General features: G+C 38.0%; 1 protein-coding gene across 2 annotated transcripts in view; it reads left to right on the top strand.

Annotated features, from left to right (window-relative positions):
* The window catches only part of LOC131545438 (nephrocystin-4-like), a 171,558-nt gene that overhangs the window by 101,265 nt on the left and 44,127 nt on the right, over positions 1–26,166 (top strand). For both annotated transcript variants that reach the window (XM_058784249.1, XM_058784250.1), the window contains exons 11-14: positions 5,664–5,719; positions 15,443–15,577; positions 19,229–19,377; positions 23,148–23,339. In XM_058784249.1, coding sequence (XP_058640232.1) covers positions 5,664–5,719; positions 15,443–15,577; positions 19,229–19,377; positions 23,148–23,339 — 532 coding nt within the window. The remainder of the gene's footprint in view (positions 1–5,663; positions 5,720–15,442; positions 15,578–19,228; positions 19,378–23,147; positions 23,340–26,166) is intronic.

A 26,166-nucleotide genomic window follows, 5' to 3' on the forward strand; every position in this document is an offset into this window, starting at 1 on the left:
CATCGCAAAGTGTTTTGAGAGAGTGGTGCTGGCCCAAATTCAGAGCAGCGTGCCAGACACTTTGGACCCCCTGCAGTATGCATACCGGACCAACAGGTCCACCTCAGACGCCATTGCTGCTGCTCTCCATATTTCCCTCTCTCACCTGGAAGATAAAGACACTTACATCAGGATGCTCTTTATTGACTACAGTTCTGCTTTCAACACGGTCATCCCCCATAAACTCACCCACAAACTGTTTGCACTTGGACTACACCCCACACTCTGCGACTGTCTGTCAGGATTGGAAATAGGACCTCAGACACCATTATAACAAACATTGGCACCCCACAGGGGTGTGTTCTCAGTCCCATCCTCTACACACTGTTCACACATGACTGCGTCGCCTTCCACAAGGACAACATCATTGTGAAGTTCGCTGATGACACTGCAGTGATAAGACGGATCACTGGTGGAGATGAAGCAGCCTACAGGAAGGAGGTGGCCAGTCTTATGACATGGTGTGAGGACAACAACCTCGCCCTCAACACGGACAAGACAAAGGAGATGATAGTGGACATGAGGAAGGAGAGGAGAACTCACCAGCCACTGATTATCCGAGACCTTGAAGTGGAGAGGGTGAGCAGTTTTAAATACTTGGGTGTCCACATCAGCGAGGACCTCACCTGGACACTCAACACCACCCAGCTGGTTAAGAAAGCACAACAGCGGCTGTACTTCCTAAGAAGGCTGAGAAAGTTTGGCATGTCACCTAAGATCCTCAGCAACTTCTACAGCTGTGTTGTTGAGAGCGTTTTGACCAGCTGCATCACCGTGTGGTATGGCAGCACTACAGTGAGGGACCGCAAACGTCTGCAGAGAGTGGTGAAGACTGCTGAGAAGATCATCAGGACTCCACTGCCCTCCCTGCAGACCATTTACCATCGCAGAGTTCACAGGAGAGCTGCCTCCATCCTTAAGGACCCCACCCACCCACAACATGGACTGTTCACACTCCTACCCTCAGGACGGAGGTACAGGAGTGTGAAATGTAGGACTTCCAGATTAAGGAACTCCTTCTTCCCCTCAGCCATTAGACTGTTAAACGGGTAGCCAGTGAACACAGACTAGTCTCACATATCTCATAGAATATGTGGACTGAACTGCTACAGCTAAAATTTTGCACATTGCTAATGTTACTGCTGCTATTTCATATCAAGTATCTTCATCTTGATTTGCACATTATTAATGTTAAAGCTGCTATTGTTATTATGTAGTTGCACTCAATTGTTACAGACTACTGCACTACTGTTTTCTTTTTTCTTAATTATGTGTATTTTTCTATTTATTCTTATTCTATTTAGGTGTATGTTTGTTTTTATTTTTACATAATTTGCACTTGTCTTGGCATTCAGTGTGGACTGCAAAGAAAGAATTTCATTGTACAGGGAAACTTGCTTTTCCTCACTGTGCATATGACAATAAACGTTTTGAATCCTTTTTGAATCCTTTTCAATATATGTGTGTGTAATTTTTTTTTTAGGTTGTTTTTTAATGCAGCGTTTGATGTGATTTTTGATTTCTGAGTTTAGTGAGCTGTCAGAAAGAGAGCAAGATGTGAGGTAATTGGTCATCACTTGTCTTTCTCTCCATTGTTCTGTCATATCAGGATTAATGGGAAGAAATATATTGCATTTTGGAGTTTCTCCAAAAACCTCCCAAAATTTGATTAAAAAGGTGTGAGTGAAAGTTACACATGAGGGAATAAGAGGGTGCGAAGAAAGGAGAGGAAGTGTAAATGAGAGGGAGGGTGTAAGACAGTTAGAAAGTGAGTGAGAAAGAGAGAGAGAAAGTGTGTTGGATGGGGTGATGAGTTCACACATGTAGCAGAAACAGATTGAGCATCAGACGGAGGCATTACTGTGAGACATGTTATCACCCAACAGTGTGGTCACCTTCACTCAGCAAGGAAACGCTGCCACACATGCAGACACATCTCTGGATGTCCTCTTTGACAGTACCAGCAACTGTGCCTGATGTGCAATCATGTAGAGAGGATGTTATTTTAGTGTCTCATTTCATTTCATAATATTTAAGCATTTTATAATTTATAGATACCTTACTAGATTTTTTTAACAAATTAATTGATCTAAACTAAATTGATTAAAAATGACATTTATAAAGCTCCAAAAGATTTCTATTTCAAACAAATTGTTCTTTTAAACTTTGTATTCATCGAAAAATCCTGAAAAAAAATTATCACTGTTTCCACCAAAATATTCATCATCAATTTTCAAAATTGATAAGAAATGTTTCTTCAGCGCACAATCAGCATATGAGAATGATTTCTGAAGGATCATGTGACACTGAAGACTGCAGTAATGGCTTGTAAAAATTCTACTTTGCCATCACTAGAATCAATTAAATTTTAAAATATGTAGAAAAAAGTTACTATAAATTTGTAAAAATATTTAGCAAAATTACAGTTTTTATTGTTTTATTATTTTTTTAATTCAAATAAATGTTGCCTTGAAGAGACTTCTTCAAAAACGCTAAAATCTCACCGACCCCAAACCTTTAAACGATGTATTGTAATTTTTTGATACTGATACAATTTAAAGATGAAATTTGTAATTTTTTCATGTTACATGTTATGATGCTTTCAGTAATATTAAAATATTGAGCTTACAGAAAGTTAATGAGGGAGAGTTTTACTCACGAACATGTCATTGTATGACTTTTAAATGAGCTTTAAAAAATTGCACAAAAAGCACATTAAAAGTATCATGAAAGTCGATGTGCGCTATATTGCACCTACATTGCTATCTGCGTGTTTTTTTTTTTTCATTTCAAAGCAGCAGCTTTTTAATGTTTTTTTTGTTTTGTTTTTTTTTTTTTCATTTAAAAAAATGTATCCTCTGGGTCAAGCAGGTTAATTAGAGTCTCTTGTCACATCCCTCTGATTATCAGACAGGTTAATCATTAATGTTCCCTTCACAAACTCAAAGAAATCACCACTCAGGTTTGATATCTGTTGTTCCAGACAGGAAGGTGAAAATCCAGCTGACAAAGCACACCAGGGTGGCTGAGAGGATGTTCTCCTTAAATAAAAATCCATCCAGAACATTTACTCAGTCAGGGCTTCGGGAAGTCACAAAAGCCTGTAGTGCAAACCCCCTCAGGCCCGTTAACCAGGGGTTTTACACTTAATGGATGGACACATCAAGGGTCAGACATTCAATAATAAGCCAGAACATTAGAAAGCTACTCCTTGTAGCTCCTATATTAAAGCAGATATGGGTTTTTTTTGGTTTTGGCTTCACTTTTCATTTTAAAGGAAAATTGATTAATGTACACTTATTTGTTCGCCCATGTCCCTTAAGCACAGATGGTTTAGCACATTCTGTTAGAGTTACATCACTTCTGTTGGTGTCAAATCCCAAGCGCCCAATTTCAGACTCTCACAGGATTTCACACTTGTCAGGCGCTTATCTTATAAAAATCAGTTACCGAAAACAAGAATGAGTCATAAAAAATGTCTGGTTTAACATAAGGGAGCTTATGGCCTTCTCATCCAAGCATCTGGTAATTGTGTTTGAAGAGGTTTAGATCAGATAAAGGAGCACAAATGTGCAGCATTCGTTGCAAATGAGAATCTGTCATTCAGTTTCCTGATACTTTGGCCCTGTTTACACCCACTGTTAACATCCATCTCGGGTGATTCGATCACAGGTGGTCAGACGAGATGATTGGCAGTTACATCCGGCAGTAACGTGTGTCTCTTGTGACCAATAAGGATGCATTAAATTGATCAGTAAAGATATCAACAGGAAAGATATTGACAGAAAAAAGTGGACGGGCCGATTAAGTTGTACATGACACACAGAGCTGGGTAGATTACTTGCAAATTGTAATCCGTTACTGATTGATAATTACATGACAAATATTGTAGTTATAACGTAGTCCATTACATTTCACATTTTAGGTAACATAATCAGAGTACTTTTAGATTACTTTTGACCTATCTTGTTTATCACATTGATTGATAATCTTGTACCATATTGATATAAAAATACAAAGATTAAGAAAATGTATTACATTCATTGTTATTAACAACATGAAGTGTATTAAACAATACATTACATCAAAGATTTCCCAAACTGGGGTTTATTAAGGAACTGCAGGGGTGAGTTCCTTGTGAGTTTATTGAAAAGCTAATAATTAAATAAACCATACAAATGTTAAGTAAAATAAGTCATTATGAAATCAGTCAACATAAAACACTTACTAAAAAAAAGAAATATTTTATTTGTTTACCCACATTTCATGTGACCATAACCAATGTCAGAGAACCGTGAACATGCAAATTTGATATTTAATTATTAAAATATTTATTTTTAAATCTCAGGGGTACTTCAAGTAAATATATCAGGTGAAAGAGGATGAGAAAAAAAGTTTGTGAATTCATGAATTTGTGCATTTTAATGTGTTTGAAAAACAAAAGTCTTCTAAAGACACAGAAATACACGGTTAAATAACGTGATCATTCGTATAAAAATTAATGTTTTCATCAGCAGTTGATGCAATATTAAACACTTCTTAAACCTGAAATCATTTTTGTAAATCAAATGGTCAGATGCTGTGTCGCCATCTGAGTAATGACTGGTCTCTGTGTGAATGTCCACAAAACTGGAAGACTTTCTGAGTGTATATAAGCAGTAGGCTATTTTAGAAAGAAACATTTAAAAGATGAAAAACAGGAATTAGGGAGGATCAATAAATTATGAATAATGTATTGCTATTGTGTAATTAATCATGTAATCCATAAAAAAGTAACTGTAGTCTGATTACGAGTATTTTAATATGTTATTTAATCTAATTACAATTAAGTAAATCCTTAATTTTGGAATCTGATTACATAATCCAGATTACATGTCATCAGTTAACATAACTATATGAAGTGGTCATATGCATTTTAAATGACATCTGAATCTTATTTAAATGATCAGATTGCACAATTCTTTCAATCCCTTTTAAAGGCTGATGTTAATTCTGGGTATAAACCAGGTGTCTGTGTGAGGTCATTCATAGTGGCGTATAGAGCTGACCTCATTATCTGACCGAGAGAATGATGTTCTGTTCACTGTGACTCTAACCTCATCTCTCGCCCAGCCCAAGCCCTTTCTACCGCTGCCAGGCTTACGTGACAAATGTGATTCATTCGGTGGGTCATTCAGGCTGTCTTTACACCATGAATGCAAATGAGTATTGGCCAGATAGCCTAGGGCCTTGTCACAAATGAGCCTTAGCAGTCCTCAGAGTCCACATTTCGCTGACGTAATGCTGTGTAAACTGGAATAGTAATCCACTGTGAACAAATATGGCAACTTATGATCCTATGGACAATGCATAGCCATTGTAAGTCCAAACATGTGATGAAAAAGAGAAAAAAAAGTGTAATTTGCATGGTTTTAAGTTTTTATTTTTAACCATGAAACATTTAATAATCCTTAGCTGTTGTCATTGGTGTTATTTAGCAGCTCAACTCAATTATTTACTCATTATTTAACACAATTAGAAACCTGCCGTGAAGGAGATACTTCAGTTTTTGCAAATATAAACAATTGAGGAGGGAATGAGTGTTTAAAGTGCTCTAATTTTTCTTTTATTTACTTGACTTTCAGACGAACGCATCTTGGAGCCAACGGTTTCAACGCTGCAGTCTCCACGCGGCCCAGCGGTAAGTCACTCGAAATCATCTTTCCCAGGGTGCAGTTTCACCAGAATGGCAGCGGTTTTAGAACAAACTCTGCTGTGTCCTGACTGTGGACAGAATCAGAGCGGTTCTGCTGACCCGAGCACACGGGCGCCGGTTTCTGTGAGTTACTGCAGAATTGCACCATGAAAGCTTGAGAAGTCTTAGGGAGGGTTTGCAAACTGAAGAAAGAGGTATTGAAGGCCAGGATGGAGAATGTACCACTATTCTTCAGATAGCACACTGCGTTCAGTTTCACTTCCCACAGCGACTCAAGAGGCTCACGACCTCTGTTCAGCTGCTGATCTACGAGGTGTACAAATATACCAAGCCAACTATCAGATCAACATTTTTTGTCTGTTCATTTTAAAGCAGTTTAGTCCTGCTCCTTAAGGGCCAACGTCCTGTAGATTTTGGTTTCAGCCTGCCGAAGGGATTGGAGTTAAACTGAACAGGACTGGACACCCCTGATTTTAAAGGTGCCATAGAATGAAAAACTGTCTTTACCTTGGCATAGTTAAATAATAACAGTTCTGTACATGGAAATGACATACAGTGAGCCTCAAACACCATAGTTTCCTCCTTCTTATGTAAATCTCATGAATAAAAAAGACCACTGAAAAATAGGCGAATCAGAACATAACAACGACTTACGCAACAGTCGGGATCACTTCGCCCCCAACATTTGCATAAACCCGCCCATGTTCTAGGCCAGCCGCCAGCCGAACCTACACAACCGAATCATTAGAAGTTCTGCAGGTATTGTAAAGAAACAACGAGGACAACAGCGAAAATGGCAGACCATGGAAATAAATGTTATGTTTCAGGCTGTGCAGGGGATGTGAAGTGCAGGGATGGGTTGGTGTCTTTATTCAGAAAGGCACGGAAAGCAAATAACGCTTTCTACTAAAATAATGCGAGCCACTAAAGGGACATGGTTAGCTGCTTGCTAGCTGTAGCCTGTTACATTACAGTACATAAGATTTCACTTACCACATAAACAGAGTAAGGAGAGATGAGGATGATGGCGAATGATTTACAGATCCTGAGCACCACTGACAAGCATCTGATCTTGTAAAATGTGGGGTAAGTACTGCCGCTTCATAGTATAAACATAGTGTGATCGCGTATCTTGAAAGTGAAACTATAACGCGATCGACCGATCAATCAAAAGCAGTTTCAATGCCTCGCGTTTTAATAGCGGCTCCCTGATGCCCGCATTTTATATACAGTATAATTACCCGCCGATATAACTGCGAGAGAAAGTATTTAAATATATATTTTCCTCCCTGTGTTTCCTTCTTGCTGTGAGTTATTGAAATAAGCCGCACTGTGAAACAGCCAATCAGAGCAGAGCTCAACATTGAGCAGCACTGTGAAACAGCCAATCAGAACAGAGCTCATTATTATTCATGAACCTGCCAAATAAGCTAATAACAGACCGTTTCATTCTAGGGAGAAATCCTAGGGTTTTAAATGGACATTTTTTTGCCCTTACAGAAGCCACATACCTTCTATGTAGATATCAGAGAACAATTTAAAATACTGTATCAATGCATTCTATGGCGCCTTTAAAGGATAAGTTTTGATTTAATTTGGTTCAGTGCAATTTGATTTAGCACAGTTTTGCTTTGATTTGATTTATTTAATTTGATTTTGAGTCTATACAATATGAGTTGATTTTATTTAACACAATTATAATTTTGATTTGATTTTAATTGATTTGATTTGATTCAGTTTTGATTTAATTTAATTTGATTTGTTTCAGTGCAATGCAATTAGATTCAATTAGATTTTATATGGTTTTGATTTATCTCTTGATTCAGTTTGATTCAGATTTTTATTTGATTTTGGTTAAGTTCTATTTTGATTTTAATCTGTTCTGCCATGTGAGTTCTTTCAGTTTTGATTTGATTCTCTTTTTTTAATGTGATTTAATTCAGTGTGATTTAATTTAATTAAATTTGGATTTGATTTGATTCTGTTTTGCTTTAATTTGATTCAGTGTGATTGTGTTTGATTTGATTTAGTGCAATGCAGTTAGATTAAATTAGATTTTATACGGTTTTGATTTTGATCCAGTCTCTTAATTAAATTTGACGTGATTTGATTGAGATTTTTATTCGATTTTGTTTAAGTTCTATTTTGATTTTAATCTATTTTGCTTTGGTTAGTTTTAATGCAATTCCAAGTGATTTCTTTTAGTTGTGATTTGATTTGATTAAGTTTTGATTTGAATTGATTTTGGTTTGATTTTATATTGATTTGATTTGATTTTGATTGTGGAACTGAGCTACGCTGGTCACGCTGTGTTTTTTTCATTAACTAAAAAGATCTGGCTCATACCAATTATCTGTTTGTGAATTGGATTACACTGATTGTTTGTTGTTGCATGGAACCCGCAAAGTTAATTCAATGTAAAGAATTTTTTTTTTTTTTTTGCAGAACACAGTCTTTATTTGTATCACAGCCAGCACAGACTGTAACCTTAAATTTTCATTTCAGTGCAATTAATCAAAAATATCAAAATCAAAAATAACTCCACTTCCCAAGATTGCCCCAAATGAAATGCCAAGTGTGTAAGACGTGTTTCTAAAGAAATCTAAAAATCTCCACTGATCGGACTGACTGAATATTAAGTTAAAATTGAGATAAAAACAAGCGATAGACAAACATTGTATACATGCAGTTAGGTCTTTATTTGCTCTTTAATGGCTGGATGAACCACCTCCATTTTCAGATGGTGTATTGCAAGTTACCCTGTCAGTAAAAAACAATTTTGTTGGCTCACAAACACAAATGTGTTGAATCCAAATTGCTCAGACTTTCTCTCCCTTCAGTGAAGCCTGATTTAACACTTCAGCAAAACAGAAGAAAACAAAGCAGATGCTGTCAGACCTTAAGAACCCTTTAAAATATCCAGTGACACTTCCTAGGCTCCACAGCGTGGAAGGATGGATCTGTTCCACATCGATTGTGGTACGGCACTAATTTAGAGGGACGCCAATTTGGAAAGGTTGATTCAAGTGTCTTTTTTTTTTTTTTTCAGCGACCCTGCTGCCTGTGTTTGTTCTCTAAAGCCTGAGTCCCTCACTTGGTCTGAAAAGCTTGTCAAGGCTATGGCACATCTCTCTGATTGATGGGCTGCTCTATCTCATTCTCAAATTTTCTCTCTCTTTCACTCACACATGGAATCAGAGTGGCAAGCACAGACTGGTTTAGTCATTCTACATCTTACGAAGCATGCTTTGTTGTCTAATATCAACCACAGAGTGGGTTTCATAAATGTTTCACACACTTTTAATGTGATGTGTTTGATTTAAATGAATATATCACAACTGTTCCATAATCCAGTAAGCTTTCTTCTGCAGGCAGCATTTTAAGGCATCATTGTAAGGCATCATACTGTATATACCCTCCCAATTTTGGAAAAATTCTATGGCAGTGTCACATGTATCCTTCATGGAGAAGGAAATAGCATTGCGACAAATGCAATGAAAAGTAGAAAAAAATATATAAATCCAGGTTGGTGAACAATGATATTTTAAAGGGGTCATATGATGTGTTTTTAAGTTTTCCTTTCTCTTTGGAGTGTTACAAGCTGTTCATGCATAGATAAGATCCCTGAAGTTGCAAAGACTAAAGTCTCAAAACCAAAGAGATATTCTTTATAAAAGTTAAGACTCGACCACGCTCACCTAAACTGGCTCATTCAAACACACCCCCACATGTCTATGTCACAGTGTGGGAAGATTTGCAAAACACCGGCCAAACGTATACGCAAAGAAAGAGGGCGTAATCTTTATTCTCGCTGTAGTGTTGTTGCTATCCCCGGTGCCATGTCCTGGAGACGCTGTGTTTCGTCGTGAAAGCGAAACTACTTTGTTTGGGCTTCCAAAAGAGGACACAACTAGAAATCAGTGGTTAAGTTGCATTTACAACACTGTTCCAGAACAGTTCAACCTAAATATTAGAGTGTGTGCAGCGGATTTTAACGGAGGACTATTTCCTGAACCTGGGAGTTGCCTGCCAGCTGTGCTCAAAGACTGTTTCTATAAAGTGGGCAGTTCAAACTTTGCAAGGACAGTCTGGCACTTCTTACTCACAGCCTGTAAGTACGTTATCTTATTTGAAGAATTTGCCACTGACAATTCAAACGCGAGTTTTGAGCAGTGTAGAGTAGTGCTTGTTGTTTGACGTTTCTACGATCACAAATGCAGACATGGTAATGTTTACGCGGCACGATGCAACGCGATGCGTAAAAAGACAGTATAAGTCATTATAATCAGTAATTATGTCCCCGCTGGATGCAACAAATGCCTCGTTTATAATGGGTTTTATTGTTTTTGTGTCGTCGCGCCGAGACACGCCATCACAATACGGTAAGGGGCGTAACATTTCCGTCTCACACTTGAGGTATTCGGCCAATTACAACGCACTGGATAGTTGGCCAATCAGAGCACGCCTCGCTTCTCAGAATGATGAGCTTTGTAAAAATTGGCGCGTTTCAGAAAGGCGGAGCATAGAGGAGCAACAATAATGTACAGTATGTGGAAAATAATGTGTTTTTTGAACCTTAAACCACATAAACACATTGCATTACACCAAATACACAAAATAATGTTCTTTTTCGCAACGTCATATGACCCCTTTAATTATAAGCAGAGCAGACTTATAGACTTATTTATTTATTTATTCTTCAAAACTAAGTCTGTAACATTGTGATAGATATCTTCAGTCTCTCTGTATTAGATTTTTTTTTAAATCCCTATGGAGAAATAAATGTGAAAAATACTGGAACCAAGCTTGAAAAAGTAAGCTGTCTCTGTTCTGCTTTATTAATGCTTGTGGTTTCAAAATAAAACGTTCAGCAAGCACATTTGGATGTGATGTTCAAGTGTACAGTTCCTTGTTGCATTTCTGACTTATGGTGCTTTAATGCACAAGTCCTGAATAATGCCGCCAGCCATCCTCACATCCCATACACTTTATTTCAGAGTTAGTGAGTTAAAATGCTTGCTTTGGATGCATGCACTCACCTTCTATTTATAGTTAATGCTTTTTAAAAAGAGCCTTTGTCTTTCTCTCTTATCTGTGTCTCTCTCTCTTTCAGACAGCGCTATGCCTCCGTTATTGATTTTACGTTTTTTAGTATGCATGAAAGTGAGTGTATGTCAAACAAGAGCTGGCTTTGTGAATATCGACCTGTATGATTTTTATTCCAACCTTGTGCCTTTTTTGTTGGCACTGTGTCTGTCAGTAGTTCTGCTGTCATGTGGATCTGTCTTTCTTTCCTCTCCCTCTGTTTTCTTATTTCTCTTTTCGTAGTGATAGGTGTAATAACTCATTGTAGTGAGAGTCATTTGTTTTTGTGTCTGCTGTCTGATGAGGATCACAAATATTGTTGCTATTCATCAGGGCAGCACAATACTGATATCAGCACAATGTAAACCAGGGATTCCCAGCTAATATATATACACACACACACACACACACACACACACACACATATATATATATATATATATATATATATATATATACACACACACACACACAAAGTTGAACCTTTATCTAAGTGATGGGAAAGCAAAAATGTGGAGAAAAAAATGGAACTGTAAATGATCCCAAGCATACAGCCTCATCTGTAAAGCATGGTGGAGGTGGTGTCATGGCATAGGCATGCATGGCTGCCTCTGGAACAGACCCTCTCAACTTTACTGATGACTTAATGTATGATGACAGTAGCAGAATGAATTTGGAAGAGTACAAAACCATCTTGCCTACCAATATTCAAGAAAATGCCACCAGATTCATTGGGAAGTGCTTCATATTGCATCAGGACAATGACCCAAAACACCCTGCCAGTTCAGTCAAGGAATTTATAAGGGCAAAGAAATGGAAAGTCTTAGATTGCCCAAGTCAATCTCCAGATTTAAATCCGATTGAACATGAATTTCAGCAGCTGAAGAGGAGAGTAAAGGCAGAAATTCCCCAAACAAGCAACAATTGGAATTGGCTGCATTAAAGGCTGGGAAAAGTATTTCAAAGGATGAGACCAAGAGTCTGGTGATGTCTATGGGTCACAGACTCACTGCTATGATTGCACACAAGGGATCTGCAACTAAATAATAGCTTTTAATCTTTTATATCTGCCTTATGTTCAGCTGTCCCAATACTTATGCTCACATCAATGAGTGGGATGAACTCTAAAAGTGCTGTTTTTTTTATTTGGTAAAATATTTATGTGTTGAAATGGCTAATAATAAAATGTGACATTCTGTAGTTTTGTCTCATATTCATCTTTTCATCATATTTGCAAATGTCCTGACTCCACAGCCAACAGAACAATTTTGTCTTCACTGTTCCAATACTTTTGGAGGGCACTGTATGTGTGTGTGTGTTGTGACGGGAGGTGCCAACGACAGACACAGTGGGTGTGGCGTCAGGCCTCGGAGAGGCTTTTATTAAACAAAATTACTAAAATAAAGTGTCCAGGGGAAGAAGTGTCCTACAAAATGGGGGGATCTGGTGTCCTCGTTGTGCTGCGGGGCTCGTGAAGGAGGGCAGTGTTCCAAAGGGGAAGGGTCCAGGGAAAGGGCGGAGTCCGGTGGCCGCACGCGCTCCCGCTCTGGTCCGGTTTACGAGGGGCGGCGGCTCTTCCTCTTCTTCCTCGGCCTTTGGCGGGACTTGATCGGCCCGGCATCCTGGCCCGACGGCCGTAATACGGGTGCGGCGTTCTCCCGGACCGCGGGTTCTGCAGCTCACATCTCCGGTGGCGCGATGTCCCTCTACGCACCCTTCCTGGACCCACGAGGACACCAGCGTGCATGCACGGGGGAAGAGACCGGTCTCTCGAGGAGAGACGCGCTGGGCATTTAACAGCGGCGGTGATGAGGCTTCATTCAGTCCAGCTGTGCCTCATCACACGCCGCCAGCCCGCGTTGATCCTACGCCCCTCCTCTCATCCACCCACTCCAGTCGGGAGCCTGGTGAAGGGCGGCGAATAAGGGACGGGGTGGTGATGATGATGAGGGGGAGGGCCACCGATCCGTCACATTCCCCCCCCAAGCGACATCCCCGTCATAGGTCGCCGCCCACGCAGGAGTGCTACCTTCCTCAACCAGGCTCCATACGGTCGGAGTGGGCGGGGCAGGGATTCCTCTCCGGGCGATCCTCCCTCTCGCACCGCGCCGGAACAGGGACAGAGAAACCGGTATTAGTCGACAGCCTCAACCAACCACAGGGTAAGCTGACAAGTGGGGAAACGTCACTTACCCCTTTGGTGGCTGGGAGGCCGTCTCCGTCGTTTCTCCGTCCCACGCGCTTCTCCACGAACTTCTGCGGGTGAGAGGGGATGACGTCTTCAGGTGTTGCCCAACTGCGCTGTCTAGGCTCCGCCTTGCCCGCGTTCTCCACCACTGTGACGGGAGGTGCCAACGACAGACACAGTGGGTGTGGCGTCAGGCCTCGGAGAGGCTTTTATTAAACAAAATTACTAAAATAAAGTGTCCAGGGGAAGAAGTGTCCTACAAAACGGGGGGATCTGGTGTCCTCGTTGTGCTGCGGGGCTCGTGAAGGAGGGCAGTGTTCCAAAGGGGAAGGGTCCAGGGAAGGGGCGGAGTCCGGTGGCCGCACGCTCCCGCTCTGGTCCGGTTTACGAGGGGCGGCGGCTCTTCCTCTTCTTCCTCGGCCTTTGGCGGGACTTGATCGGCCCGGCATCCTGGCCCGACGGCTGTAATACGGGTGCGGCGTTCTCCCGGACCGCGGGTTCTGCAGCTCACATCTCCGGTGGCGCGATGTCCCTCTACGCACCCTTCCTGGACCCACGAGGACACCAGCGTGCATGCACGGGGGAAGAGACCGGTCTCTCGAGGAGAGGCGCGCTGGGCATTTAACAGCGGCGGTGATGAGGCTTCATTCAGTCCAGCTGTGCCTCATCACACGCCGCCAGCCCGCGTTGATCCCACGCCCCTCCTCTCATCCACCCACTCCAGTCGGGAGCCTGGTGAAGGGCGGCGAATAAGGGACGGGGTGGTGATGATGAAGAGGGGGAGGGCCACCGATCCGTCACAGTGTGTATACATATTACAAAGTTTCAAGGGGTTCACAAACCCTCAGTTGGAAAACTGTGGTCTAGATCCCTGTTGTGCGGTTAGTTGATCAGTCAGTACTGGGCTGTGTGAGTTTCAGGGCTTGCTGTAGTCATGCGTTTAGGCATTATTGGGGTCAGTGATTCATAAATTTATGCTGTATTGGGGTCAGTAGAGAAATGCTTTTAGGGTCTACTGGCTGCCAGTGATTTAGGCTGTATTGGAGGCAGTTGAGTCATGAGTTTAACACCACTGACCCCATCACAGTCATCCACTTCTGTGCTACACAGATCACATCACACAGCCTGTGAATCCATCAGCCTTTCTTAAGGGCAGAGAGGTGCTTTACATCAGCTACTGATGCATGCTAAAGTCTGTACATATCTCTGAGCACTAGCACTGGAGGAAGTCTTTCAAACCGTAATATCTGACTAAATCTGATTAAAAGCGGCACAGTTATATCACCACAGCCTTAATGTCTTCATTTAGATAAGTATCAGAGTGATTTTTATGATTATGATATGATGTGTTATTACTTGCTGTAATACAGGGATGCAAACTTGTGACCTTTCTCTGAGTTTGGATCGCTTATAACTTTGAAATTGCAGCCCGCCAATCATCTCCCAAAATTTTAATGAGAATCATTTATAATAATAAACGCTAAAATAAAATGTTTGAAAGCAAAGGAATATGTTTGATAAAGATTATTAGTATTGTAATTTTACTGCTGTTCTGTAAAGTAAATTTATGATTATTATTTATGTATTGTTTAATCTTTTGTTCCAGTACACTGTAGTAGTTATTACTATAGTAATGTATTTCTTTATTACTATATTTTATATGATTTATTAAAATAAAAATATATATTTTAACAACAGTGACAACATTATTATTAGAGTAATATTGAAATGGGTCCATAAAAACAATAAGGTGAATTTAAAAAAAAAAAAAAAGTTAAAAAATTGTTTTAAAACCATTGAAACAGTTTCTTCTGGGGGCTTGAAAAACACAGGATATTAACTTTTTTGAAGAAGAACAAGAATTTAGGTTTTCACAACAAAGACAGTTTGCACATATATTTGTCTTTGTTCTACTAAAATTAAGAGTAAAACAGACTAAAATCAATGAACATGTCATGTCAAAATACTGGGAATTTAAAAGATATTTTTGTTCAAAGACAAAAACTCAAGACTAAAAACGGCATATTAGAACCTCAGCAGCTGAAATGAGTAATATCAGACTCTCAAAGAGGCAGAAATCGATGACTGTGTCAGAAAGTGCTTGTGTGTGTATTGGTGTTGATTTATAATGTTACTTTTCACAACAATAGAGACTCAAATTAGGAGCATGAGGCAAACAGGAATGGTGAAAGAGAAATTAGGTCTTGTATGAAAACATGTGCGTAGCAGCACCCAAAGCTGGATCTTTCACATTTATACCTAAACAGGTTTCTAATTTCATCCTGCTTTTGTGTTGGCTGGATGTTGGCTTTATGTAGTTGCCAGCTGCGGGGGATTGCCACACCGTCAGATGCTTCTACCCGTTGTTTTGTACGATAAATATGTATTAATTTTTTTTCTTTCTTTTTTCTCCTTTCTCTGGTTCTGTTGTTCAGCTGTCTCTCTCTCAGCTGGTTGCGACTTCACGCTACCCGACCATGAGCCACACGGTGGGGTCTCCATGGCAACAACAGCTCCCCTCTCTGCTTTCTCCCTCCCCGATGGCATCGGCCCACCAGCTGTCACATGTCGTAAGTTTTCCACCCACATACGCACACGCACACACTCAACACGAATACACAAATGTATATATGCTCTTTTAAAACAAAGCACTGAGATACATTCATGCAAAGGAATAAAACGCCTACACCCAAAACATAATATGGCATAGAAAAAATGCACATGCATTACCTTAATATACAGACACCTGTACGCCACAAAAACCACACCAAACAGATGTTGAGAGCAGCATTAAGGAATTTCATACTAAAATGAGATTTTAAAATGTTAGAACTGCAGTTGTTCAGTACCATTTTGCAGACTAAAAACTTTGTATCAAACTGCAGAACTTCTAAGAGCACCATTAACTGTCCCATCGGTTTGACAAAATTAGCTGCACCATTATAATTTTTCGTGCTTGCATAAGATCTACTGTAAGTGCCACTTGACTTTTTCTCACAAGAGTTGGCATCGACATGATACTGCTTTTGTAGGTAAACAATGGAGCGAGTGCATTATGGAGGATCGCATTATGTAGAAAGATCAAAGTTCCCAGAGTAGCTACAAAGAAAATGTATTCAGATAATATTATATAATTTAAGTTAAAGTAATAGTTCACCCAAAAATGAAAATTTGCTGAAAATGTATTCACCCTTAGGTCATCCAAGATGTAGACGAGTTAGTTTCTTCATCAGAACAGATTTGGAGAAATGGGACATTACATTACATGTGAATGGGTGCCGTCAGAATAAGAGTCCAAACTGCGGATAAAACATCACAATGATCCACAAGTAATTCATGTGACTCCAGTCTATCAGTTAACATCTAGTGAAGTGAAAAGCTGTGTGTTTGTAATAAACAAATGTACAATTAAGGCCTTTTAACTTTAAACTGTCTCTTCTAGCCATAATCCATAATAGCGCTTTCTCGATTGAAAAAGTACATCCTCTGTTGCCCTCTCGCATTAAAATCCATTCACATATTTGTTTAGAGATGTATTGAACTTTTTTCTCTAGTAATTGGTGCATGATCTGTGCATATTTCTCTTCTGATTCAGACAAGATGTCTTTTTCACTGGAGAAAGCAATATTATGAATACAGGACTCTTAGCTGAAAGCAATAGTTTATAATGTTATAAGTTTATAATGTCTTGATGGATTTGTTTATTACAAACAGCTTTTCTCTTCACAAAACATTATTGATGTACTGGAGTCATGTGGATTACTTGTGGATTATTGTGATGTTTTTATAAGCTGTTTGAACTCTCATTCTGACGGCACCCATTCACTGCAGTAAATTCGTTGATGAACAATTGATGCAATACTGAATGTGAAGAAACAAATTTTCCTTTAACTAGTGTAATGTACCTTGTTGTGTAAAAAATATACTATATTATACTTTAAAACCATCAGCGCATTATCACAGTCGTTCCACAGCAACATCAGCTAGCCATGCTGAGAAAACTGGGCTGGGAACGGTTTGTAATGGTAATGTGCTTTTGTTATTTTAATGGAAATACAGTGTAGATACAGCCTGTATAGTGTGGGAACATATCATACATTTTCAAAGCTATCCACAGATATTATGTTAATCGTGTGTGGGAGCATGTATGTTTATGCTGTTGCCTTTAGTCATGCGGTGCATTTGACTATATGATAGTCTGTAAATAAACATACAAAGTGCTTTGTTACCGCCTCCACAGTTGTTTAAGGCTGTTTGTGCCACACATGGGCTCTTCTGCTGAGAATAGGGAGGACATTTCTGCTATGCTCAGTTTCCTGCATGTCATTTCTGGGTGATTCTGGGATGGTGTTCAATTATTCCCTGTGCATTTCTTTCTGTCTATGAATCTCCCGTTCCTATCTTCAAGTTAGAATTTCAAATTCTTTTTGGATTTGGTTTTAGCTGACTTAAAAATATCGGTCTGTGTGGACAAAGCTTTGTGAACATCCTGAGCTGTACCATTTTTTAAAACGCAAATGCAGAATGTTAGTATTCACTTGCAATTTGGCTGAAGTTTTATGATTGCATTTTTATGTAGACTGCATAGCATGTGTATGTGTGTGTATAGTGTGCATGATTGAACGGAATTTGAATGCATATACCAGCATGCCACATGTACATATATATAATGAGGATTGTTACCACACAAGCAATTCATCAAAAGTGGGCAGTAACATTATAAGTGTGATACAAAGAGCTAAAGTTTGCCATAAAAGTACAAGCTAATAGGTAAATATAATATATAGTACAGTATTGTAAGTCTGTTATGCTCACCAATGCTGCATTTATTTGATCCAAAATACAGTTTAAACAGTAATATTGTGAGTAGGGCTGTCATATCGATTAATCGCGATTAATTGCATCCAAATAAAGGTTTGTGTTTACATAATATATGTGTGTACTGTATATCATGTATATATAAAAACACATACATATATGTGTGTGTGTGTGTGTGTGTGTGTATATTCATATTTATGCTTATAATTATAATTTATGATCATATGATTTCTATTATATACAAATATAAATATATATTACAAATATTTCTTAAATATATACATGTATTTTGATCAATTGAATGCATCCTTGCTAAATAAAAGTAAAAAAAAAAAAAAATTCTGCCCACAATTTTTTTAACAGTAGTGTATGTTAGTGAAACTTGTTTATTTCATTCATTCATTCATTCATTCATTTATTCATTCTTGTAAGGAGTAGCCTTACTTAGCCATACTTGGCATGAAGTATTTTGTTTTGTTTATCTATCGTTTAGGAGTAGGTTTATCTAATATGATTTATCTAATATGCCACATTATTACACCACTAAGGAAAAAGGCAAATAATTACAAATAATAGCACAACTATATTGTTCTATGTTAAGCTATTCAGCTGTCAAGAAAAACTATAAAGAAAAAATGAATCATTATTTCACAGATTTAATAATGCAACAAAATATGCAATTCTATTTGTGGTAAGTTAGTAGTCTTAAACTAAACTATCTTATATCTGATTTGATGTCACTAAGCTTGAAAACGTAGAGAAATTAGTTTTGTTTCCAGGCAAAAACGAAAGTGCACCTTGATTCCCAGAAACTGTGTAAAGCCAGCCAGTCAGATTAAAGCTTGCCTGATTGAGAAAATACTTGCCAATTTTTTAGCAATATAAATCAGACGGTCAGTGAACAGACTGTTGGTGGCCTGTGGGTGTGCTATCTGAAGCTAGGTAAGGAGTATAGAAAAGTCCTTGTGGAAGAGTCGTGTCTTCAGGCATTTCATAAAGAACTTGAAGTTCTTGTAGAGCATTTGGTTGTTAGTTTTCTATTGGCTGTGGTGTGTTATTTTTTTTCCAAGATTCCAATACTGAACTTTCCTGACAGAGTTCGTCTCTGATCTGTTGATCTCTTTGTTGTCTTAACATTCTCATCTGCTTCCTAAATATCTGTCATTACCCTCAAGCATGGATGTTTTTTGCACATTTTAGGAGGATCTTTTTAGATTTGCTGATGAAATATTCTCACAGAGAGATATAATCGTACACTGAAGATTTATGAGCCAAAACTTCATCAAAGCCTCTGGGTTTTTTTGTATTGCAGGATCTGCTGCTGAACTTCAGTCCAAAATGATTCTTGAATTTGTCTGTTTTTCTCTTTTTATGCCTACGTGTGTTGATTTAAATTGAATCAGGAGCGTCCAGTTGCCGGCAGCATAGCTCATCTGGAGCTGAGTGTGCAGGAGAGAGAGGGAAACAGAAGTGAGGAAGAGGATGAGATGCAGGAGCTGACCTTCACTCCAGTGCACGCCCCTGTCATCACCCTCGGAACACAAGCTGCTGGGTGAGAACTGTACAGACACACTAACGAATAATTCAGTTATACAGTGGCCATATTCTTCACTTTTGTAGCAATGATTCTTTTTTTCTCAGAAGTCCGCTTTAAGCCCCGTTCACACCAAGAACGATAACTATACAGATAACGATATTAGCGTCCACACCAGCGAATGATATCGTCTGTTTATTCTGAGGGCACGCGTGTCTGCTGCTTTAAATTCTCGAGCTCGTTATTGCAGGACGGATTCTGATTGGCTGTCAATGTTTGTATCGTTCATCAGCTGGAAAAAATCGTTCTGAAAGTGATTCCAACGATATTGTTTCTCTGTGCCTTTATCGTTATAGTTGTGGTGTGGACTCTGCTATCCTTTAATATTGAGAAAGATTTTTAGAACTGTATCTTTATCGTTATCTTTATAGTTATCGTGCTTGGTGTGAACGGGCCTTTAATCCCACCCGTCACCCCCTGCATCTGAAAATGGATTAAAATTACAAAACAAGAAAATAAACCTGCGAAATTAGAGTGTGAGATGGTGAGGATTTTGAAAAAGAAAACAATTAATATTACATTTGTGGAATTTCGTGACCAACCCGCAAAAAAGAAAACAAAGCCGCGAATGGCTTGATTTAAATTTATGTGCTCGAACGTCATGAATCCAAAAGCATGGTCGCGGTGTAACATTTGCCTACTAACAAATTGTTTCTCTTATAAACAAAGTTTTGTACTTCACTTGTGTCATAATACTCGCATAAAAATGTTTCATGATATGAGCAGCAGTGTGTTTTGCTGTAGCACCACCAGTGGAAGTCATTGGGATCATTTTATTTTAAATGCCAATAATGTCAATTGCAATTTTTAAAAAGCCGCATTCAGAGGTCTTTGTTATAGGAGATAAAACAGCCAACAAAGTAAAATTATCCCAAAACTATGGTGTGCTCTCTTCATTATATCAAAGGATCATAATCATCTATTCATAACCTTTTATTTAGTCTAAAAACCCTTTCATTGGGATGAGAAAGCTGGCGTTTTGAGTTGCATTTGCATTACCTGTCATGCCGGTAACCATCCCACTGCAATGGATGCATTTTGCAGTATTGAGGTTAACGATTAATCGATTAATTGATCGTTAATTTAAATGACAATCGATCATGGGAATGATTGAAAATTGACATCCCTATTATAGACTGTATACAGACAAGCTAATGGATGAGGGATAGATAGATGGATGGATAGATAGAGCATTGTCTTTAGAACATCGCTCTGTATCCCCATCATGCATGAATTTGCTGTTTTCTCTAATGCCAGTTTCTCTCTCAATATCCCTCTCTGTTGCTATTGCTCCATTTTCAAGACACCAGCACATTTGTTTATGTCATGTTTATTTTAGCTGAAGTATTTCAGGGCCCTGTCTGTTTTTATATGTGGACTTGTACTGTCCTTTAAAAGTGGCAACAGTTTTGCTGAAGCTGTGAGTTGAGATGGCCATTTAAAGTGTGTCGGAATGCAGAGTTGCCATTCAGGAGCTGTTCAGTGTCAGTGCATCATCTGATTCTGACCAAAGACAGTTGACAGGCCAACATTATTTACATCTGGAATTGCAGATTCACACAGCACAAGGAACCAACTTCTGTCGCTGAAATTTTATTTAAAATTTGAACTCTAATTTGAGTCAGTTGTCATATCTGATTGAGACCTATGAAATTAAAATTGAAGTCTGAATACTAAACCAGCTGGAATGAATTAAGTTCTTACATTTAGACTGGAGGTGAATTCAAATGATTTTTTTTTTCTATGTGAGGGACCTTAATTTGGTCAGATTTTTTATGCCTGTACTTTATGAAGAGCTCAGACTATCACAGACAAGGACAGAAGTCCTTTTGATTTCCTGAGACATTATGATACATGAATATGAATACATCTCTTGACTCTTGTTCTGATGGTTTTAAACGAGTTGCTGGTTTTGATTACAATTCCCCCTGGTCAGTTGTCATTATGAGAAAACCAATTGTCATTGCAGGTGCAGTTTTGAGATCAGGTTGTTAATAACTAGGACTATCCATGCAATTTGGTTTGAAAAAAAAAAAAGTTAGCATTTTATATTAGCATTTTATAAACTCAATTTGATATGAATTGCTGTGGACGGTATGGGCCAGTTATAGGATAATGTCCTTTTATTATAGGATAATAAAAAAATTCATTTATATAAATTACATGCATATACACATAAATCCTCTTTTTATCATGTTTATTAAGTATTTTCGTCTGCCACAATGTTTTGAATTATCTTCATTTGGGGGCTTTTCTCAGGAAATATTGATAGTGCTAATTAAATGTGATTTGTATTAATCAGCATATCATGTAATTAATTCAATATTTTTAATTCATACTGTATACGTTAGTCGTGCATACAAATGAAATTAAAGAAATGATAACCAAAACAGAGGATTGTGTTGTTTTTAGTCTCTATCTGCCATTAGCTTTGTTTATGTCTCTCTCCTTTCTCTCTTTCAGTCTTGATCTTTTTTTCTGTGTGGATCTTCGTAAAAAATGTATTGGGCAGGCAAGTGTGAAAATAATAAGCAAGGCTTATTAATGTGTAATTCAGCAGAAAATTACCATGATCCATAGGTAATATTATATTCCTCTTTGTCTGTGGCAATTAAAAGCCTGGTATAAGTGTAGGACTAATTACTGTGTCTCCTAATTAGTTGTGAGTCACTGGAAGAACACATTAAAGTCCTGCTGTCGTTATGCTCACATATATTTTTGCTCTTCTTATTGCTGGAAAAGGGCTTCGTACAGCTTCAGTACAAGTTCAAATATTTTACAGAGAAGCCATGTCGGGAGGATGAAATGTTTTACATATGTGAAAGTTACGTAGTTCAAACAGTCAAGTTTGACATCATATTGACTTTCCATATTCACATTTCCCATATTGACATACCACTGATTTCTACCCGAGTTCAGCTCTAGTAATGATAATCTGTGGCTGTATTGTGTTCTCAGATCTGTACTGACAGCAGGAAGATTGTAGTTCTGCATTATTAAATAAACTACACATATATATGAAAATATCCACCCATTTTATATCTTATGCTGTACAATTCTGCGCAACAGCTGTTACACCACACCGTATTTTATTGTATTTGCTCTGTTTTGCTTTCTCTTGGTCTGATTTTCTTTCTATGTCTAACAGAACATATTTCAAGTGTGACAATATCGTTTTTATCTGCGGCAATGCAATTCTTCCAGGAAAGAAGTCATTTCTGAAGTCCTTAAGAAAGTGGTGCTTGATGTAAGCCTCATAAAGCCATGAATGATATCTCATGTCTGAGATGCTATTTTAGATATCACAGCAGGACATATTACCAGATCACTCGAGGATTTCATTGGAGCTCTAACATTTGACACAGATCATGCTGTGGCTGAACAGAGTTTTTACATGTGAAATACTGTGACAACACATTGTAATGTACCTGATAGCGCACAGCAGGCTGCCATATCTGTTTACTGATCTGTGTCCTGTGTTGTCTCGACAGCACTTGGCAGCTCATGCGCTTCAGGTATAGCATTGTAACTAAAGATCTGTGAAGCACGCAGAACTGAATATGGCTCAGTATGGCAGATGTTCAGTAAGAAAATGCTTAGGTAATTGGAAAAAGCTACATTATTGCATTATGTAATGCTAACATATCATTAGATATATCACAAAATTGTATGACAGCCAGTTTTTTTTCTTCTTTTTTTACTGTGCAAATGTGATTTGTCTATCTCAGCTCCTCCAGATCGACCTCCCGGAGATCTTTGGCCCAGCTCTTCTCCTCTGGTTTTCCTCAGATCCTGGACAATCAGAACCAGGTTGCTGAGGTTCTGGATCCTTCTGAGCCTGTGAACTTTAACCCCCAGAGAGAAGAAGCAGATCCTCTGCAGGCCAACACTCTCATCCTTCAGTTCCTTGCTTTTACCAGGTAATTCTGAATGTCAGGCCATAGCAAAACTGGTTGAATTTTATGGTTGCAATCTTATGTTTTTGTTCTATTGTGTTCTTTTCTGTATGACTTTATATATTTATATATCCACAGTAATACTCTGCTTTTATCTGTGGGCATTTTTTAAAAACAATTTTCTGCATCTTTTCACTCAAAAATGGTTCACTAAAAAGGTTTTCTGCTTGTTGAACATATGTCACAGTTTACTTCCTTGCACAAAGTCTATTTAAATTGTAGACATGTCTGGACAAACACAGACATATTGGACATTAATGTGAATGTTGTTTAATTTTTTTCTAACATCATCCATCTGGAATAATGTTGTTTATTTAAGTACTCTACTAAATTAAATCATTTATTTCAGTTGGTCATTTGTATATTCCAGGAAAAAACTATTTAAAGCAATGGGGAAAAGACCAAAAATTGCATTGAAATTGCATAATAATATTAAGAAGTAATATAATATATTCGTATTTTTAATAGCTAAATTACAAAATGCCTTAATCTGCTTAAAAAGATTCACAGGCGGGTCTGTTATAGAGCAATATGTTCTAGTCTACAGCCTTTACGAGCAGTGCTGAAACACTAGCTATTAAACAGGAGATGTCAGGTCCTTTATTTCAGTAGTAATGCAGCTCTTCAAGTGTTGGTTCAGGGCCAAGCATCTCTGGCCTAACTTATCCCTGCCTCCAATCAGCCAATATCCATATATCACTCAAGTATTGATGCTAACTTGTCAACATAAGAAATGGTGCTTGTCAAGTGTGCTTGTGACAGACTCAGGCACCTCTCTGTCCTCAGATCAGGCATTGATAGATTTAAAGCACACTCTCCCTCTCTTTCTCTTGTATCTCTCTCACTCTCTCTGTTGAGTCGTATTTCTCAAACGGGGAGAGAAGGTGATGAAATGGGTCTCTTTTAAACTTAAGATCAATTTAACACAATTTAAATTTAATTGCCCAAAAAGAATGTGTTAAATTAAAAAAAAATTATATTATATTATATTATATTATATTATATTATATTATATTATATTATATTATATTATATTATATTATATTATATTATATTATATTATATTATATTATACTATACTATACTATACTATACTATACTACGGGGCCGTTGAATGCTTGAATCTGATTGGCTGATGAACGTTCTAAGGTGTGCAATTATTTTCAGGGAAACGCACGGCGAACGTAGTTCCAGGCAGCTCTTGACGGCATTACATGACCATATCACTTCGCCAAATGATTTTTGTTATTTCAAAGGTTTTACAACAGCAAAATAACCAAGACCCACAACGACACTGGCCAAATAAATAAATATAGTAAACAATATGATAAAAACGACAGATCATGTCCATGTTTTTGCCACAAAATTACGCTTTATTATGTACGGAAAGCACATACTCTATCTCTCCCGCTCTCTCTCCCTCACAGACCGCACATACATAACAGTTACAGTTTGCACACACTAGCATACATCGTGCTAATGTTGTTAGCGCTACTCTTACGATTTTATCAGTAAACAACTTAAAAACTACATGACTTCTCACAAGCGAGGTAACAACAACGGCGCTGTTCGTGAACAAAAGGAACTAAGTTTCACTATAACTAGAGACATTGCTGCCGAACACTATTGAGAGACGCACAGAGGTAATCTGTCTCTCTCTCTCTCTCTCTCTCTCTCTCTCTCATAACTTACTTATTAACTGTATTAACTGCATTATTAGTCCTCTATCAACGGCTCAAGCCTCCATTACTAGGTTTAAAATGGCGTTTTGGAATTAGCAATGGAGGCGTTGGATGAAATGCGGAAGAAATAATCCTACTCACAATAGTGATTTAAGTAGAAATACCGGACGAATGCCTTGAAATATATCATCTGATCGATGTCTTGAGGTGTGGCAACTGTAGTATAAGCGGAATAATTGACTTCGGTCCGTTGGATTATTAGAAAAATAATGCACACCTGAGGTGGTGATTATATTATATTTTTATTTATTTAAACGTGTAGAGTAAAAAAAGTAAAGGCCTTCACATTTAATTTAAATACCATTTAAATTGTGACTATAACAATAGAAAACAATTCAAATGCACTTATTAAAACTCAGTTAAAACACTTGCTAAAAAATGCAGTATTTTATTTGTTTACCTGCATCAACATCAGAGAACCATGAACATGGCAACATACTGCTGATGTAATTTTAAAAGATACGATTGATTGACAGCCCTGGTAATAATGTAGATAATTTTCAAAGTTATTGAATAATAACTGTGTTAATGTAATGTTGATGTCAACAGTAAACAATAATAATATTAAGAATAGTAATGTTCATAAGTGCTGTTTGTAATTTTTGACTGTACTAAAGCATAAAAATACCATAATATTTTTTCAGATATTTAGGAAACTTTATCCTAAATATTTAGGGTATTCATGCTAAGTTCACATATTTGTTTCTCCGAAAAACAGTGCTACTGTCAGTTATTCTACCTTGAATTGTGCATTCCGTGCTGGAATGTCTGGTTTTGTTTTGGTATACCAATTTACCCAATATTATTTCGACATCCAGGTTTGCCAGTTGGTGGAAAACACAAAGTATTGCAGCCATGGAAGCCAGCAAATGAACTCGGTCAGAGATAGCAGATTGTACCCAACCTAAAAAGCCTCCGCATCCACCTAAAAAAAAAAAAAAAAGAAGTAAAGCACTGCGTTTGAGATTTATTTATTATCTGCAATTTTGTGTAAGTGAAGGAGGGCAAACACTTTGATAGGCTAATGGATTTTTAAATGGATTGGTTAA

Source organism: Onychostoma macrolepis, chromosome 08, assembly GCF_012432095.1.
Source record: "Onychostoma macrolepis isolate SWU-2019 chromosome 08, ASM1243209v1, whole genome shotgun sequence".
Lineage (NCBI taxonomy): Eukaryota > Metazoa > Chordata > Actinopteri > Cypriniformes > Cyprinidae > Onychostoma > Onychostoma macrolepis.